The sequence below is a fragment of the Oncorhynchus masou genome, chromosome 19 (genome assembly GCF_036934945.1).
Source record: "Oncorhynchus masou masou isolate Uvic2021 chromosome 19, UVic_Omas_1.1, whole genome shotgun sequence".
NCBI lineage: Eukaryota > Metazoa > Chordata > Actinopteri > Salmoniformes > Salmonidae > Oncorhynchus > Oncorhynchus masou.
Genome location: NC_088230.1, coordinates 7,541,010 through 7,558,585, shown reverse-complemented (window position 1 = coordinate 7,558,585; position 17,576 = coordinate 7,541,010). Strand labels below are relative to the sequence as shown.

General features: G+C 41.7%; 1 protein-coding gene across 3 annotated transcripts; it reads right to left on the bottom strand.

The window, feature by feature from the left end:
* Positions 1–442: 442 nt before the first annotated feature.
* LOC135505749 (sialomucin core protein 24-like) lies at positions 443–17,176 on the bottom strand. 3 transcript variants are annotated; one of them, XM_064924837.1, is made up of 7 exons: positions 16,952–17,174; positions 15,917–15,982; positions 7,640–7,735; positions 5,958–6,059; positions 5,332–5,451; positions 5,062–5,142; positions 443–4,851 (listed from the first exon to the last, which is right to left on the bottom strand). In XM_064924837.1, the coding sequence occupies exons 1-7, from the start codon at positions 17,019–17,021 to the stop codon at positions 4,676–4,678; spliced, it is 711 nt and encodes a 236-aa protein (XP_064780909.1). In that variant the 5' UTR covers positions 17,022–17,174; the 3' UTR covers positions 443–4,675. The 3 variants fall into 3 exon arrangements, with proteins under 3 accessions (XP_064780909.1, XP_064780911.1, XP_064780910.1); XM_064924839.1 differs by lacking the exon at positions 5,332–5,451 and having other exon boundaries at positions 16,952–17,176; XM_064924838.1 differs by lacking the exon at positions 7,640–7,735 and having other exon boundaries at positions 16,952–17,172.
* Between the last annotated feature and the right edge of the window lie 400 nt (positions 17,177–17,576).

Here is a 17,576-nt window from a genome sequence, read left to right as displayed (position 1 = left end):
GCACAAGACAGGTGTGCATGGCTATGTGAGAGACAATGCTGCAGAATAAATCAGTAAAAACCTGTTGCCTCTACAGGAGTTTTGGGCAACTTGACCCCTCCAGCACACGGCTAGACCGCCAAGCCAAGAGTGATCTGTGTTTATGTTTGACTGTCGCTGACATCCACACCTTCACTCTGGGGCACCGAATGCAGTTGGCACTTCTTATTAGTCCAGCAGCTAATCTCTGAAATCTGTAACTTCTGCTGCTGAGCCAACCTGCCACCTTGTCCCACTGATAAGAGGTTCAAACTCAAGGCCTTGGTTACCAAACTGTTTCACAGTGTAGAGCCCATTGTAGTCTTGGTTTGTGATTTACAGCATGTTGCACTGCATTCTGAATAAGATTTCCCTGCTATGAAACATCAGAAGTTGCAGCAACAGTAAATACACAAAGTCCATGTTCAACAATATTCAAACTTTATTGAATTTAACATCTTCAAGCTAATGGCAAAACTAATAAAAGAAAACAAGGCAAATCAAGTTCCAGGCTAAATGGATATAAAACAAGCATAAAACAGAGTAGCAGGCATCATGGCTAAATATAACAGCAACTGTACATATTCATCTGCATCTTTGTGCACATGAGAGCAACGCAGAAGAATCATTCCATAAGACCTAGAACCTCTTATTTAACTGGACTAAAATCAAGGTGACATATGGACATTGTTAGAAAGCAACAAACAAAAACTCAATTTTTAAAGCTCTATAAACATAAGCTTCAGAGCTTCACACAGAAAATGGTGGCTGCCCCCAGAGCCATAGACATGTAATCAGCAAACTGGGATTGAGATGTACAATAGTAATGGGTGCCATTGTTCCAAAGACAGCTACATTCTCAGGTCAAGAATGTAAATTGAATTCCATGTTGGAATGTAGCCAAGTCATGGAACAACAATTGTACATGCCTGTGAATCTGGCCAGCTGACCCATTCTTGTGTCTGGTTTAAGCTCCCAAAGTCGAGCGTGACTGAGAAAACAAATAAATTTAAAGCTGCGCTCACCACTCAAAGCATCTTTGATTGAATCTTTACAAGGGGTCTGGAAGTGTGGAGTCCCTTTAATATCTACTGGGTGTACTATCAAGTTATGACAAAAATACAAGTCTTAATTTATGTTCAACTGAGTAAGGCACTTTTCTTGAAAAGGTGCATGGAGAGGGGCCGGGCCATGTGACTTAGTTTGCCCGAGCTGAATAAAAAACAAAATGGATCAGAATATTTGTATCAGTTGCTATGGGTACGGCAATGTCCTGTGACAAACACTGAAAGAAAATACTCACTGCTACATTGTGTGTTCCTGCAGCATGCAGACAGTTTAAATCACATTGTCCTTAAGACCATGGCAAAAGGAGAAATAATGGTGAAGTAACACTCAGAATGCTCTATGGATTCACAAATGCGTATCAGTTAACTTCACCTGACATTTGGCCATTAACATTCCTTTGTGTGAGTGAGAGTAGAGGACCTAATGTTCAGCATACTGTGAATGCAGACAAAGCAAAACTAGATTTGTACATCTGACTTGCCATAGTTGGGGGGGGGGGGCAGAATTATGAAAATATTGAGCTAAGAGTTCTCACAAGCATTCATACATTTTTGGCAGCAACAGGAAGGCAAAAAGTACAAAATAAAACCGTCAGTGTCGCACTCCATTTTCCATGCTAAGACTGAGAACTTCGACATTAACACATTGTTCAGGCATACTCTTCTCTACCAAATTGTTTGACAAATTAATCAAGTGGTTCTTTTTCTTTTAAGTGTCTGAAGCCCCAATAGCATAATTCAACAGAAAATATTACATTTCCATTTGTTAGACATGCATTAATGCAGGAAAAAAAAGAAGCCATTGCAAGTGAATGCTACTGAAAAAAACTCAAAGAATACTCAATCTTGCCTTTACGGGATTGAAAGTTCAACCCTTTAAGGTAAATCAACTAAATGACATGATAGCTCTATGTACAAAGGGGACAAAGTCACACTATTAGCAGCAAGCTAAATCAAAGAACTAGACCCATACTGTTTGCACTCTAAACTTGGGAAATTTAGTCACTGCTTTTCTGTAGTTCAACACCCATCTCATCTCCTTGGCACTACATTAAAAAAAAATTTAAAAAAAAAGTGCCTCAATAGGAGAAAAGAAAACTCCCAAAATGCAAAGGACAATGTCTCAACATTAAAAGTCACTTAAGTTCAGGGACCAGTTATTAAGTCAGTTATTTGACACTTTCAAAACTCTATCCAATTTATGCATGACTCCAGAAAACATAAATTTACTAACTAAGCTTAAAATAACTGCCTGGGGAGGACAGCTCATAATAATAATGGCTGGAACGGCGCGAATGGCATCAAACCATGTTTGAGATGTGATACTATATACCGATTCCGCTCCAACCACTACGAGCCCATCCTCCTCAATTAAGGTGTCACCAACCTCCTGTGAGAGACACCGTTTAAACCTCCTATGCTCCTTTGAGACCCCTCTATCAAAGTCAGAGATCTCTTCTTCCTAGCAATGGTAGTCAAAATAATGGGCAACTGGGCATTTTTAATACATGACCCTAATCATGATGAGCTGTTAATCGCTTTTTTTAACCAAGGAACCACACCTGTGTGGAAGCACCTGCTTTCAATATACTGTATCCCTCATTCATGCAAGTGTTACCTATAAATGCCTTTCCACCGTTACTATTTTCAAAAACACAGGTCATTAGAACGTGTGTGTACAATATGAGGGGGAACTAGCATTAGGGAGCTGTGTGGAACTTAGGCCCTACATTTAATGAAACAAAATATATTCAGTCTGCATAGGGGTCACTTTTCAACCAAAGCCATTCTAAATCAATTTAAACCTAATGGGTCTTCATTCATTCATCCATCCAAAACCACGATGAGCAACTACTGTATCTATCTACTCTTCAATAATAAAAGGCTCTTCAGTACAGCTGGGATACTAGGGTTCTCAGGGTTGGGCTCAATTCCATTTCAATTCATAAAGTCAACTGAAATGTAAATCACTCCCAATCATTTTCTATGAGGAAAATGTGGAATTTCAGTTTACTACCTGGGTTGGCTGAATTAAAATGGAACGGAGGCCAACTGTGTTTCTGTTCTAGCGATACTGCTCCTGTCCTGTGTCCAGATTGCTTTTACTTCACGACAATCAAGCCTCAGCCAGGAGGAAGAGGAGCATCATCATAAATCTCCCCCATTCCCCCCACTTTAAGTAACAGACATTTAACATTCAAGGCACTTTGCTTCCAATACTGTCAGCATCAAGGTGCATGCCGTCTTATCTTCTTCCAACTCAATAATTTATACTTCTGATTGATTTATCACTCCCATATATTTACCACAATATTTTATCTGTCAACCCCTTCAACCGTGTCCTAAAGACTTGGCTCATTGTGATCTCCTTCCTGTTAAAGGAAGGTGGTGGGTCAAGGGGTCATCTCCAGTCTAGTGGTCCAACTCATCACTGCAATCTGTTTGGCTGAAGTCGGTAAAGATTTGTGGGGGGGGGGGTTGTAGAAATTAGGGGTTGACTTGGGTTTATTGCATTGAGCTGCTCTTTTGGCAGTGTGTAGTGTTTGCCAAACGCACACACAGCACTGAGTCTTAACACCAGGAGAGCCTAACTCATCCTCCACTTAAGACGGGGCATCTACTTAAGCAGGGCTCTACGCTGACTTTTTTGTGTGCACCTAAGTTGAAAAATGTAGGCACACAAAGAAATGTAATAGCACAATGCTAATTATTTGAGGTAATAAAGCTAGAATCATAATTTTTCCTAAGTGCATTGGTGCTCCTAAATACATTTTTAAAAATCCAGTTCACACAGCAAAATATTTACACACATATGTGAGTAAAGTGGTCACACTAAGGCCCTGCTTAGAGGATGGACCATTGCTTATAGTTCCTTTTATTCTTACTTTACCAGGCATCTCTGCCATCAGATGAATACAAACTCTTCATAAAGGAGTTGTGAAAACACCTACCCAGTTCTGTCCCATGACAAACAAGAAAAAAAGCTATGCTATATCATCCAGTCATCTAGTTCCAAAAAAGAAAGGGGGAGGGGACCTCAATCAAACAGTGTTTCCAAAGCGTTACCAAGGTGCATGAACAAGCTAGTACTCCAACGCTGTGGCAGCCCCACTATACACCAGCAGAATTGAAAGTTTACATAAATTACTATTGGGTCTATTAATGACAGGCCAGGCAGGTAAAACATTAAGATGAAGGGCCAGGGGAGTGAAGCAGTAAACAAGTCTGCTTTTCATCCAGTCAGCACACAGGAGAATAGCCACAATGACTCACTGCATAGTGATGTAATCCTCTGTTGAAGGCTCAAATGCCACTGCGCTGGAGTTCACTTCAGCTGCACCAGGTTGTGAGAAATGTGCAGCAAACTACGTACAGTAAAAGATGTGGCGCACTTGTGGGTGTGTACAGTTTATAACCTTGTGTGTATTTAAGCTACAGGCCTAAACCACAGGTTGGCACCGCAATGGCATTAGGCTTTTGGGAAAAACACTGATCGGAAACACTGTGATAATCACAATGGCCAGGGGTTCGGGTTTGGGTGTTCATAGTGGGCCCCAGAGTAGGTATTGTGGTTGGTGGAAGTAGGTTCTTCAGAGGGTGTGGTAGTTGCGGTCCTTGGACTTGCAGAACTTGTAGAGGAAGAAGACCACGGCCTGCAGGCCCAAGACCAGCACTATGCCTGCAATGAAGCTCGCTGCGTCAAATGTGGAATTCTTATGAGGCGCTGGAGAGGGCCCCACAGGTGATGCGGTGGTGACACTGACGTCTGCACAAGGAGGGAGAGCGCGAAGTTGGTTATTTCACTGTATGAGCCTCTAGCCAGGGCTAAGTGGATATAGAACCATATTGATAATACACAGGTGGAATCCAGTTTTTATTCAGTAACACTTTTCTATGGAATCCTTGGTGCTCTACAAGCAGCCATAAATAAAATGGTCTTGATTTCATACTAGGCTGGGCTGGCATGGGAACTTACTTGAAGCATGCGTTGCGGCAGAGACTGGAACGGTACCGTTAGTGGCGGGCAGGGCAGTTGGTACTGCAGTGGTCAGGTCAGCTGTAACCAGCGGTGAGATGTCAGTTTAGTATCATTTCACTAAATGCATATACTAGACATACAAAAACAGTTGACCATTTCACCATATTTAAATTTGACATACAAAAACTCCCTCACAAGAATCAAGTCACATAGCAAACATACAACGATTTGAGGGAAGCAGACGAGATGCTGGTTTGGGCTGGTTACCTGGGGTGGGCTCAGGCTCAGTGGTGCTGCTGTTAGTTGCATTGCTGGCCATATGGGTAACTGGAGCAGCAGTGGTAGGAGAGTGGGAGATTGTGGGTGGGGCAGGGATGTCAGTTACAACTGTAGTAGCAACAGGTGGAGATCCCATTGAAGCGACGGACACCATGAGATAGACAGGGTAAAAAGCAGGAAAGAAGGAGATCGACAGGTTATGGCGGTGTCTTTGTCTGAAAAGTCCCAAAATGATTCCTTCCCTTTCCTTCGTGCCTCCCCTTGTGATCTGACAGGGCTAGATTGGTGAATGTAATAGGGTGAATTAATTTAAATAGCTTTCACCCATTTAATCCTTTTGGACCAGTGGAAGGATGAGGGATGGGAGGAAGGAGCCATGGAGTGGGGAATGGCAGGGACAAAAGGAATTAGGAAAGAAGGGAAGCATTTTAGAGTGTTGAGACAAAGCAACTAAGACCACAGAACAAATATATAGAATCTCTACATATACCTAGATCAGTCACTTACTGTTGAAGGTAGACTTGTCATTCCAGTGACTCACTTTGTTAACATGACAACATCTAATCCCTCTGGAGAGGCCTTTAATTGAACCAGGTGATGGTATTAGTCCTTACCTGAGCAGGTTTCATTAGAGCACTTGCCCACGGTCATGTTCAGACTATTTATGGACGTGATGTTGACACAGGAAACATTGGAGACAGTTGGAGTTTCTCTAACTGAACAGGGGGATAAAAGAAAAGCACAAATAAAAAGATGTGATCGTGTGCTCTACAGGAAACAAAGATAAGAAAATATATTCATGTGATCATTTCCAAAAGATTCCTTACACTAATCCTGACACCCCATGGAACACGAGCAGTTTAAAAACACAAGGACCACCTTTGTTTTCAGTCAAATGAATTAGCACAAGGTGAGATGTTAATTAAATGGTTTTGTCAGCTCAGGAGTCTACAGTGTGTTCCTTCTCCCAGTCCTCCTCCTTCCTGGAAAGTCCTGAGTCAAAGCCCGTTCCCCCTCCCAATGCATGATCTTTCCATTACTGATTACTGTTCCATTGTCAGAGTCAAGGGCCCTTTAGGGTGTGCATGTGTGAGAAAAAAGTGAGATGAGTGTGGAGGTACAGGAAGAGACTGCAAAGGACCAGAAATCCTAGCCTCTGAGCAAAACCCCTTGCTCTGGACATCAGCTACGAGAAGTGACACTGACTAACTCTGTTAGTCTTCATTTAATCCCTAAGAGAGTCTTAAAACAACCCCCCCAAAAAAAGATTCATACCATGGATCATTCAGCTGTTCGTTTTCAAATTTTAGAACACGACAGACGTTTTCATCTAGCTCTGCCACCTTTCACCACAGATGCAGAAGAGCGACATCGGCGGATGTGGTGGATTGAGAGGCAGCCCAAAAAAACATATCGGCAGCTTAAACTGTCAAGATTTTGATGGGGATTTTTTTATGATGCTAATTACATTTCCGCAGGGGCCCAGCAACTCTAAGGGGTTACTAAAGCGAGCAGGAGAGAGTTGTTCCATTGTCAGAGTCAAGGGTCCTTTAACAAGACATTGATTTTCACCACACTTATCATATAGTAAAAAGTTAGGTAGGGCTATACTTACTATTCTGTGACATCATGCACAACAACCACAGCCAAAACTGGAAAACACAAAATGTATGACAGCTCTCTGCTGAAAAAAAGTGTGTCTGATATTCACCTCTGTTTTGACACAGAGCCTCATATGACCAATCTGGTCTGGCCTCACTATAAAAAACAGTGAAGACAATTAGGCTAAGTTGACTTGCTGCTGCTCATAGCAAAACATTGACACGAACATAAACCTTGGTGATCTCTTATACCCTTCCTTTTCTGTACGTGGAGTGTTGCCACTACCCTTGCAAAGTGTCTGTGACCCCACTACTATCAGTGTATCCAGCAGACATTCTATTGGCCGAGGGGGGTAGAAGGGTCCGTTACCTCACAGGCAGCTGTGAAAGATGGAACTCACTCACACATTCCAGAAGGATTATGACATGCTAGGGGCATCCAGTGAGAGCAGAGAGGACGCTTGTTAGAGGAGAAACCCTTAAGGCTCATAATACCGACGCGTAAGTGCGCCTTCCGTTTTTCTTACATCAAGACATTTAAGACCAATGAGCTAAACCAGCTGACACGTCGCTCTGCGGCATTAAAATACAGCCTTCAGAACAAAATGGTGTCACTCTGACGGCAATGCATTGTTCACATGAAATCCCTAAATCAAAGACAAATCTGATAATAACAGTGGGTTTGAAAAACTCACCACAGTGAGCTGGGTCTGTAGTGTACTTTAGAACTGCCACCTCCATAGTAAGTCTGTGAGCTTTCAGATTTGCTGAGTTCATATCTAATAGGCGATCTGCTGGGGAATTGTGAGAAGCATTAGTTAAGACCTACTGTGTGGTTAGAGATGTTAGTTCGGGTGTGTGTGTTTAAGAGTGACTGGAGTAGTGGTGAAAGTTGTTTGTTCTGGTGTGTGACAGAGTGCTATAGGATTTTGTCTATGTCGTTGTGGCTGCTGAGAGGAGCCACACACACACAGCCACTAAGAGCTAAGGCTGGGAATTGCCAGGGACCTTCCGAGACAATATAGTCACAATACTTCAGTGCCGATTCAATATGTATTGCAATTCTCACGATTCTGTGTGTATTGCGATTCGATACTGTGATTACATTGTGATTCAGTGATCTAAAAATATTGCTGCAGAGTGACGAGAGCCATGAGAAAATGTATTTTGATCAGACATGGAAATAGAAGTGCTGAAAACAAATAGGCTCCCTACGTAAAAAAAAAAAAATTAGAACAGGCTATGAAGGGAAAATACTGGAGTTTTGGTGCAGGTACAGCAGACTAGGGCTAAAATAATATTGCAAGTGTCAAAACAATACAATATATTCAACAACAAAAAATCTAATATTTTCCCCCATCGCTACTAAGAACCCAAATCGGATTCTTTCTATATCTCCACACTCAGTTGTACAGGTGACCCTGTACAAGATATAAGATGTGCGCATTCACACGGATGTAGCACACAGATACCACACTCATTTCCTGTCACTGTTCCTTAACATTTTGAGGTGGTAGTCATGGTAACTGTCATTTGCAACAAAAAAAACTGATACAAATAAATCAGATCCGAGCAGAGACAGGAACTTAAATGGGAAAATAACCTATTTTCATACTTGAGTAGAAGTAGACACCGTACCCTTATAAAAATTTACAAGGAACAGTGAGTCACCCAGTAAAATACTACTAAAGTATCAAAAGTAAAAAGTATAAATAATTATACATCCCTTATATTTAGCATACCAGACACATGAATTTGAATTTCTGCTAAGCATTTGAAATGTAACAAGTATTTGTGTCAAAATTGTACAGATTAAAACATACATTGTTTTCATTAGGAATGTAGTGAAGTAAAATTGTCAAAAATATAAAGCACTAAAGTATAGATATCCCTAAAATGAACATTAAAGTATTTTTACTTAAGTGGATCTTTCTATAAAACTAGGGTACGAGTGAGAATTTCTTGTAGAGGACAACTGTTTGGCGCCGTTTCAAAGTCAATAATACATTTGCCTTTTTTTCCCTCATGTAAATACATTAAGATATAAAAAGGGGAACACATGAGTTTAATCAAAAACCTATGCTTTGAGTTCCCATTTTTGTCAAATCATGTGACAAAGCACTACCTTTCCTTAGATGTATGATACTGTTTGTTATATCATATACTAAGCATTTAACAATTGAATTACACATTGACATTGATCCTGTGAAATTCCTGGATATTGCTGCTGGACTCTGTATAGAGATCGGGAAGTTTACTGTAACCTAATTCAACAGTTTTGTTTCCGTCCCTCTCCTCGCCCCTACCTGGGCTCGAACCAGGGACCCTCTGCACACAACAACTGACACCCTCGACGCATCGTTACCTATCGCTCCACAAAAGCCACGGCCTCTGCAGAGCAAGGGAAACTACTTCAAGGTCTCAGAGTGACGTCAAAGATTGAAACACTATTAGCACGCACCCCGCTAAGAAGCTAGCTAGCCATTTCACACCAGTAACAATAATATTTCATATTTCCCTAGGTTACGATGTGAAAACAGTGTTCAAGGGCACAGATATCCAAAATAATATGCGATTGCAAATACCAATGCTTCAAAACAGAAAGAGGAACTTTAATATGATTAATTACACAAATCAATACTGTCACTTCAATAATTACAAATAATAGTTTGATGTGTGTTTCATGGGTTGGTACTGTGTGGCTCAGTTGGTAGAGCATGGCGCTGGATTGTAGGATTGTAGGTTCGATTCCCACGGAGGGCCAGTACGAAAAACATTGCTCTGGATAAGAGTGTCTGCTAAATGACTCAAATGTAAATGTGTAGCTGTTTAGTTATGTGGTGACATTATCGCACAACATCAGCTGATTGAGGAAAGATCTGTTAAAGAGCTTGTGTGATACTGCACACAATTTTAAAACAGCTAAAGTGCAGGAATTCATGTATCTCACGAGGATTGACAGACCATTTTGGTGTCTAGGTTATGACAGTCAAGATAATTAGCCTTCTTCATGGACATCATGAAATCAAGATTCCTGATGTAAGATTACGATCCGTGTAATTTGATAATTTATTTAGTGAAAACTGCCAGTTTATTTTTCCTAAGAAAAAACAAAGAAAAACATCAAATGTGGGTGGGGTTATATGTGGTCAAGTGCACAGCCAACACTACCTGTACTTTAAAAGGTTCTGGTCACCCTTATAACTCCATTCTAGGAATCTTTTATCAATTAATAGCTGTCCATACAATACCACAGTAGGAGTTCCCAATTTCTGCATTAGATTTACTGTGTATTGACGTGATTAATAAACTGCTGTTACTGTAAATGGTTAGCTGACTGACAGGATATCCTAGCTAACCATTGAAAATCTTATTAAATGATTCTATAGAGCCAAAAACTATCCACTGCTAGAGCAAAAACTCCGCACTGCTAAAGCTAACTCTCTCTCCTCTGCTCTCATCCTTCTAGACCTATCGGCTGCCTTCGATACTGTGAACCATCAGATCCTGCTCTCCACCCTCTCCGAGTTGGGCATCTCCGGCGCGGCCCACGCTTGGATTGCGTCCTACCTGACAGGTCGCTCCTACCAGGTGGCGTGGCGAGAATCTGTCTCCTCGCCACGCGCTCTCACCACTGGTGTCCCCCAGGGCTCTGTTCTAGGCCCTCTCCTATTCTCGCTATACACCAAGTCACTTGGCTCTGTCATAACCTCACATGGTCTCTCCTATCATTGCTATGCAGACGACACACAATTAATCTTCTCCTTTCCCCCTTCTGATGACCAGGTGGCGAATCGCATCTCTGCATGTCTGGCAGACATATCAGTGTGGATGACGGATCACCACCTCAAGCTGAACCTCGGCAAGACGGAGCTGCTCTTCCTCCCGGGGAAGGACTGCCCGTTCCATGATCTCGCCATCACGGTTGACAACTCCATTGTGTCCTCCTCCCAGAGCGCTAAGAACCTTGGCGTGATCCTGGACAACACCCTGTCGTTCTCAACCAACATCATGGCGGTGGCCCGTTCCTGTAGGTTCATGCTCTACAACATCCGCAGAGTACGACCCTGCCTCACACAGGAAGCGGCGCAGGTCCTAATCCAGGCACTTGTCATCTCCCGTCTGGATTACTGCAACTCGCTGCTGGCTGGGCTCCCTGCCTGTGCCATTAAACCCCTACAACTCATCCAGAACGCCGCAGCCCGTCTGGTGTTCAACCTTCCCAAGTTCTCTCACGTCACCCCGCTCCTCCGCTCTCTCCACTGGCTTCCAGTTGAAGCTCGCATCCGCTACAAGACCATGGTGCTTGCCTACGGAGCTGTGAGGGGAACGGCACCGCAGTACCTCCAGGCTCTGATCAGGCCCTACACCCAAGCAAGGGCACTGCGTTCATCCACCTCTGGCCTGCTCGCCTCCCTACCATTGAGGAAGTACAGTTCCCGCTCAGCCCAGTCAAAACTGTTCGCTGCTCTGGCCCCCCAATGGTGGAACAAACTCCCTCACGACGCCAGGACAGCGGAGTCAATCACCACCTTCCGGAGACACCTGAAACCCCACCTCTTCAAGGAATACCTAGGATAGGATAAGTAATCCTTCTCACCACCCCCCCTTAATGATTTAGATGCACTATTGTAAAGTGGCTGTTCCACTGGATGTCAGAAGGTGAATTCACCAATTTGTAAGTCGCTCTGGATAAGAGCGTCTGCTAAATGACTTAAATGTAAATGTAAATGTAATAGAGATATGCTCTAGCTATAGTTAGATGTGCAACCAGACTAACTAGCTAGAATGAAGCAAGGGATTGAAGAGTAGACATCTAAATTAGAGGTTGACCGATTTAAAATCGGAATGGACGATTAATTAGGGCCGATTTCAAGTTATGATGCTTATTACATTTCCGCAGGGGCTCATCAACTCTAAGGGGTTAATAAAGCAAGCAGGAGAGAGTTGCTCCATTGTCAGAGTCAAGAGCCCTTTCTCTAACAAAACATTGATTTAACAAAAGTGCATTTGGGCAAAAAGCACAATCGTTGCAAGAATGTACCTAACCATAAACATCAATGCCTTTCTTAAAATCAATACACAGAAGTATATTTTATTAAACCTGCATATTTAGTTAAAAGAAATCCAGGTTGCAGGCAATATTAAACTAGGGAAAATGTGTCACTTCTCTTGCTTTCATTGCACGCCGAGTCAGTTTGGGCCACCTGGCTGGTTGCAAACTAATTTGCCAGGATTTTACATAAATATGACATAACATCGAAGGTTGTGCAATGTAACAGTAATATTTAGACTTATGAATGCCACCCATTAGATAAAATACAGAATGGTTCCGTATTTCACTGAAAGAATAAATGTTTTGTTTTCAAAATGAGTTTCCAGATTTGACCATATTAATGACCTAAAGCTCGTATTTCTGTGTGTTATTATATTATAATTAAGTCAATATTTGATAGCACAGTCTGACTGAGCAGTAGCAGGCAGCAGCAGGCTTGTAAGCATTCATTCAAGCAGAACTTTCCTGCGTTTGCCAGCAGCTCTTCGCAATGGTTTAAGCATCGCACTGTTTATGACTTCAAGGCTACTCCCGAGATTCGGCTGGCAATACTAAAGTACCTATTAGAACATCCAATAGTCAAAGGTAAGGTAAATGAAATACAAATGGTAGGGAGAGAAATAGTCTTAGAATTTCTATAATAACTACAACCTAAAACTTCTTACCTGGGAATATTGAAGACTCCTGTTAAAAGGAACCACCAGCTTTCATACGTTCTCATGTTCTGAGCAAGGAACTTAAACATTAGCTTTCTTACATGGCACATTTTGCACTTTTACTTTCTTCTCAAACACTTTGTTTTTGCATTATTTAATCTAAATTGAACACGTTTCATTATTTATTTGAGACCAATTTTATTTTATTTATGTATTATATTAAGTTAAAATAAGAGTTCATTATTGTTGTAATTGTAATTATATATATATAAATAAATATATATTTTATTTAAATCTACTTATTAAATCGGTTTTTCGGTTGACCTCTTCTGTACACAGACAGAAACCAACCACTAGCACAAGTGGATGTCAAAGAACAGCCAGATCTGATACTCAAATATGCGGGGACATATGTTATGTTCTTCTATACTCGTGGGGACCTAAAATAGAATTGACACTTCAGAACAAACTTTCTAGAGATTTTTGGGGGTGGGGACTATGTAGTTCCATGTAGTGAATCTGTCATTCAATGCATTTGTATGGGCTAATAGCAGTAAGGCCAAAAACAATTAAAACATGTTTTTTTGTATACTTCAAAGGGTTCTAAAAATAAAAAAAAATTGCATAACAAAATTATCCTTGGTGTGACCTTAAAACAATTCCATAAAGCTTAGTATTATTTTGGGTTGACAATTAGGCTATTATCGTTATATTTTACTGTTAAAATAGGCCTACAGAAATTGTATTTAATAGAGATTAATTTGCCTATGTCTTTATGTGCACTAATATCACAGGCAAATTTATTTGGGGCGAATTCACCTCCTGAGAATTGGAAACTCCAAACACATTAGCTAGATCACTAACTGTTGACATAATACCCGCTACTGGTAGCCATGTTTGAATCCAACAGTAAATTCAATGTCCTAAAAATAGTATAAATAATAAGAAAAATACTTTGCAGTTGTTGCCTACTACCCAATGAGTCCTATGCACTTTCAATTGCTGTTGAGCATTTCCCACGCTTCATATGTCAAAGCCATATCTTGGTTGCAAAACAGCTGCGATAGAGCTAAATACCTACAGAAAGCTGAGAACCTCTCTTCAACAGTGGCGGCAGTGACAACAGCAGTTGCTTCCAACGCTGTAGATTGCTTTTCCCAGCATCTAGATTTTTATTTCTCTGCCTAGTCCTAACACATTTTCTCATTCCTCTATTCCTTCATTCCCTCTCGTCATCTTCCTGACATTCGACCAGTCTTCTTATCCTGTCTCTGGGATTGGAACAAGCTTCATCGAGGTCCACACAGTGACACGGAGAGTGTGTGTCCGAGTAGAACACACGGAAGTCTGTTATGCACCATTGTTCGGCGTCATACTTGCTCAGGCCTACTAGAGGCCTTTCAGAAAGCATCCCAAATACATTCACTCTCTCAAACAGTGACAAGCTCCGAGGGCCTAGATCCAGCTCAGTCCTCATTCCACGTAATCAAGGAGGCTAGTATGCCTGGAACCTTGACTATAAGCAAACTTACCACACCCACAACTGACAGTATTTTAGGGGACTGTCTAGTTGGTTTGCAATGTTGGTGTTAATTATGCAAATCATGACAGACAGAGGCTCTTTATAAAAACATCCCACAACCCTTGGTAGCTTAAGTGGTTCAACCTCTTAAAAAAAACAAGCGGATTTGCCTGGGTTCCTCCGAGTATCACACACACAGGGGAATGACACAGCTGTTCACCGTTATCATTTAGTAGCGCTCATAGGCTAGGATCTGAGCTTGGCTTAGAAAATCCCATTTACTGGGCTGATAACATCCACAGGCAAACAAATAAAGCAGTGGCTTGGACTACAATGCCACAGTAACAGGCAAACTGTGAGAGTAGAGTTGGTGGGAGAGGAGAGTTTGGTTGAGTCAGTCAGAGCAGCAGGGAACAACCTCAAAGCAATAGGCTGGCTATATAAAGACTGTTATACTGCATACTGTATGACTCAGGCCTATAGGAGCTTAATATATCACACAATCGACCAAAGCAAAGACCGAAGCCTAAAAACAAACATCTCCATTGGAGATCCCATACGCACACTACCCTGCATAGTCAAGACATTTCTCATGTCTGACCGGCACTCCCATTATCATAATGAGATTACTACGTAGAAAAGTGTTCTTGTCCAAAGATCATGATATATTTCTCTACTCTAAAATGGCTGGTGCGGAAGGGATTAAGGCCAAATGTCCAAAGCTGACACTTAGAGGACACAAATGTGTCTGTTCACTGCCTTGTGCAACCTGCCCATTGTCCAATTCCTTTTTGTATTTTACCTCTTTTTTAGTGGTATCCAATTGGTATTTACAGTCTTGCCTCATCGCTGCAACTCCCGTATGGACTCAGGAGAGGCGAAGGTCGAAAGTCATGCGTCCCATGAAACACGACCCACCCAAGCCTTAATGCTTCCTGACATAATGCCTGCTTAACCTGGAAGTCAGCCACACCAATGTGTCGGAGGAAACACCGTACACCTGACGTCCATGTCAGCATGCACGCGCCCAGCCCGCCACAGGAGACGCTAGAGTGCGATGGGACATCCCTGCCGGCTAAACCATTCCCTAACCCGATCGAGCCTGGGCAAATTGTGTGCCACCTCATGGGACCCCCGGTAGTGGCCCGGCTGAGAGTGAGCCTGGACTCCAAACAGGATCTCTAGTGGCACAGCTAGCAACTGCAATGCAGTGCCTTAGACCACTGCGCCACTCGGGAGGCCCGTCCAATTCCTTTTTTACCTGCATCTCAAAATAGCTCAATCTTGATCCTTTTGGTACTGGTACTGTCTGGTAGTTCAATGATCATAAACCCAAAATACAGTACATGGCCTAGGAAATTATAAGGCTTACACATTAGGGACAAAATGTATGCCTCTTGATTACAATATCGCACAAATGTAGAAAATGATCGACACTGCCATACCGACCACTTACCGCAGGCATTTTGTGGATATCGTTCATAGACTATACTAGAGAAATGTGTAGCTTGAAATTAAATACATTTCCTATTATGGGTGATTGTTAATGGGACAATTGATGGCTACAACCATCAAACTAGTAGCAGCAGTATAAAGGATAATGCGTATTTAAAAAAAAGTGGTGCACATTAATGTTATAAACTTAGCGTTCCATTTGTTATTACATCAATTTAGGCAATTTATCACAATATGGATTTTTGTCCATATCACCCAGCTTTAACGGGTAGGTACTACTTACATGTGCAGTTCAACCATTGACAGTCACCGACACAAGTGTCACAAGCGAGTTCAGCACATCCATCATCTGAAAGGGGAACCATCAATCAACATACAAGTAATTAGAAGTGTATACAAAGATTAGTTGTAATAGACCAGAATTGTCACCAATGAGGGAATTAGCTCAACTGTTGGATATAGATCTAATTGGACTTGCCAGGGAGATATTTACTTAATAGCCACAACATTAGATAGTCATCAACTGTAAGCACGTTAGTCACAGGGAGCAGTAAAGTTACTTAGATATGATTTCTGGTAGATGAATGCCTACGAGGTGAGCCTGGTCATGTCAATCTCCAACGTTGGTTTATGACATTTAAAACACCTGTGCATGTAACTAATGGAAAGAAGAGAGGGACTGAGAAACCCGCTGTCCCAATGACGGACATTAAAATGTATTGCCCCTCTGTCCGTGTGACTTATGTAGCTTGACCTGTGATATTTTTTTTTGCAAATATAGCTATAGATTAATAACGCAATATAAATTAAAATGTGACGCAAGGCTGACAGGCAAGCAAGGGCCATCTGGCCAACATAAGCTGGCCATTTCACTAACCACCCATCTTCTAAATTATGTTGTTCAAAGGGACAATAATCAAAACTCTTATTAAACAAATACATATGTGCCTGTTATTTCAGGGTTGCTGACTTCAGTAAATGTTGTCCTAAAAGCTAACGTTAGCAGCTATGACGAAATCAAGCAGCCCACGTTGGCTATGTCGCTCGCAGTCTGAAAAAAGACTTGAGGGCTAGCTCAGCTGGCTAACGTTACACATTTACCATTAAGAACGAACAAACTTGACAACACGTATAATTCCCACAAATCGTTTTTAGAAACAGTTTGCTGTCACATTCGGGGCAACTCGAACGAAAAGTGGCATAAATATGCATTCAAAACGGCTCGCGCATTTATGTATACGAGCTAGCGCTTAGCTCGCAGGCTTTCTTATGCAGAGAGCGCAAAAACAAGCTGTGCTTTACTAGGTCGCAAACTTACCTGCGCTCGCAACTCTTGTTGCAGCTACCAATGCAAGGACTAATGTAACGTAAACAACTTTTAAGTACATTTTTAATTTATATTTTCCACCAACTTGTTGGTCGTTTCACCCGATTTATGAGGAGTCGCGAGAGAGATCTGATTTCTGCTGGATACGGGTATTCTGACGCTGTTGCTATCGAACTGGCTACTTCCTTCTACCAGAGATATTCACTTTTGAGGAGATGGGAATTCGATGAACGACTTTTGTGTCTCTGCCCAAGGGTTGTCAATGGGCCGAGCGGTGTATTCTGGGAGATTTTAGCACAGGTGCTTATCGGAGTCAATTAGGCGCTTGCTCCCAAAAATAAATTACGTGAAAGAAAAGTACAATATTACAAATATTTTATGAGATATGAGATGGGCAATTTATTCTCTGAAATATCGTATAGTTTTGTAATCGTAACATTGCGTACTTTCGACGAAAACAGTCAGGTTTCTCATATCCTGACTTTTAGAATAGTTTGCGTTACGATTAGTTTAGTTTAGCAACCCCTTGACGCAGCATGACAGCGTGAACGCAATTGGTCGACGGTGCTGGGCGGAGCGTTATACGTTTCATAGACAATTGTCGATGGGATTATTT

Excerpts from the sequence above, each read along its gene's own strand:
- LOC135505749 (XM_064924837.1), bottom strand. The coding sequence starts at position 17,021 with ATGTACTTAAAAGTTGTTTACGTTACATTAGTCCTTGCATTGGTAGCT. Across the intron at positions 6,060-7,639 it reads TACAGACCCAGCTCACTGTG|TTAGAGAAACTCCAACTGTC; the intron begins GTGAGTTTTTCA and ends CCCCCTGTTCAG. Across the intron at positions 5,452-5,957 it reads CTCTAATGAAACCTGCTCAG|TTGTAACTGACATCCCTGCC; the intron begins GTAAGGACTAAT and ends TTGCTACTACAG.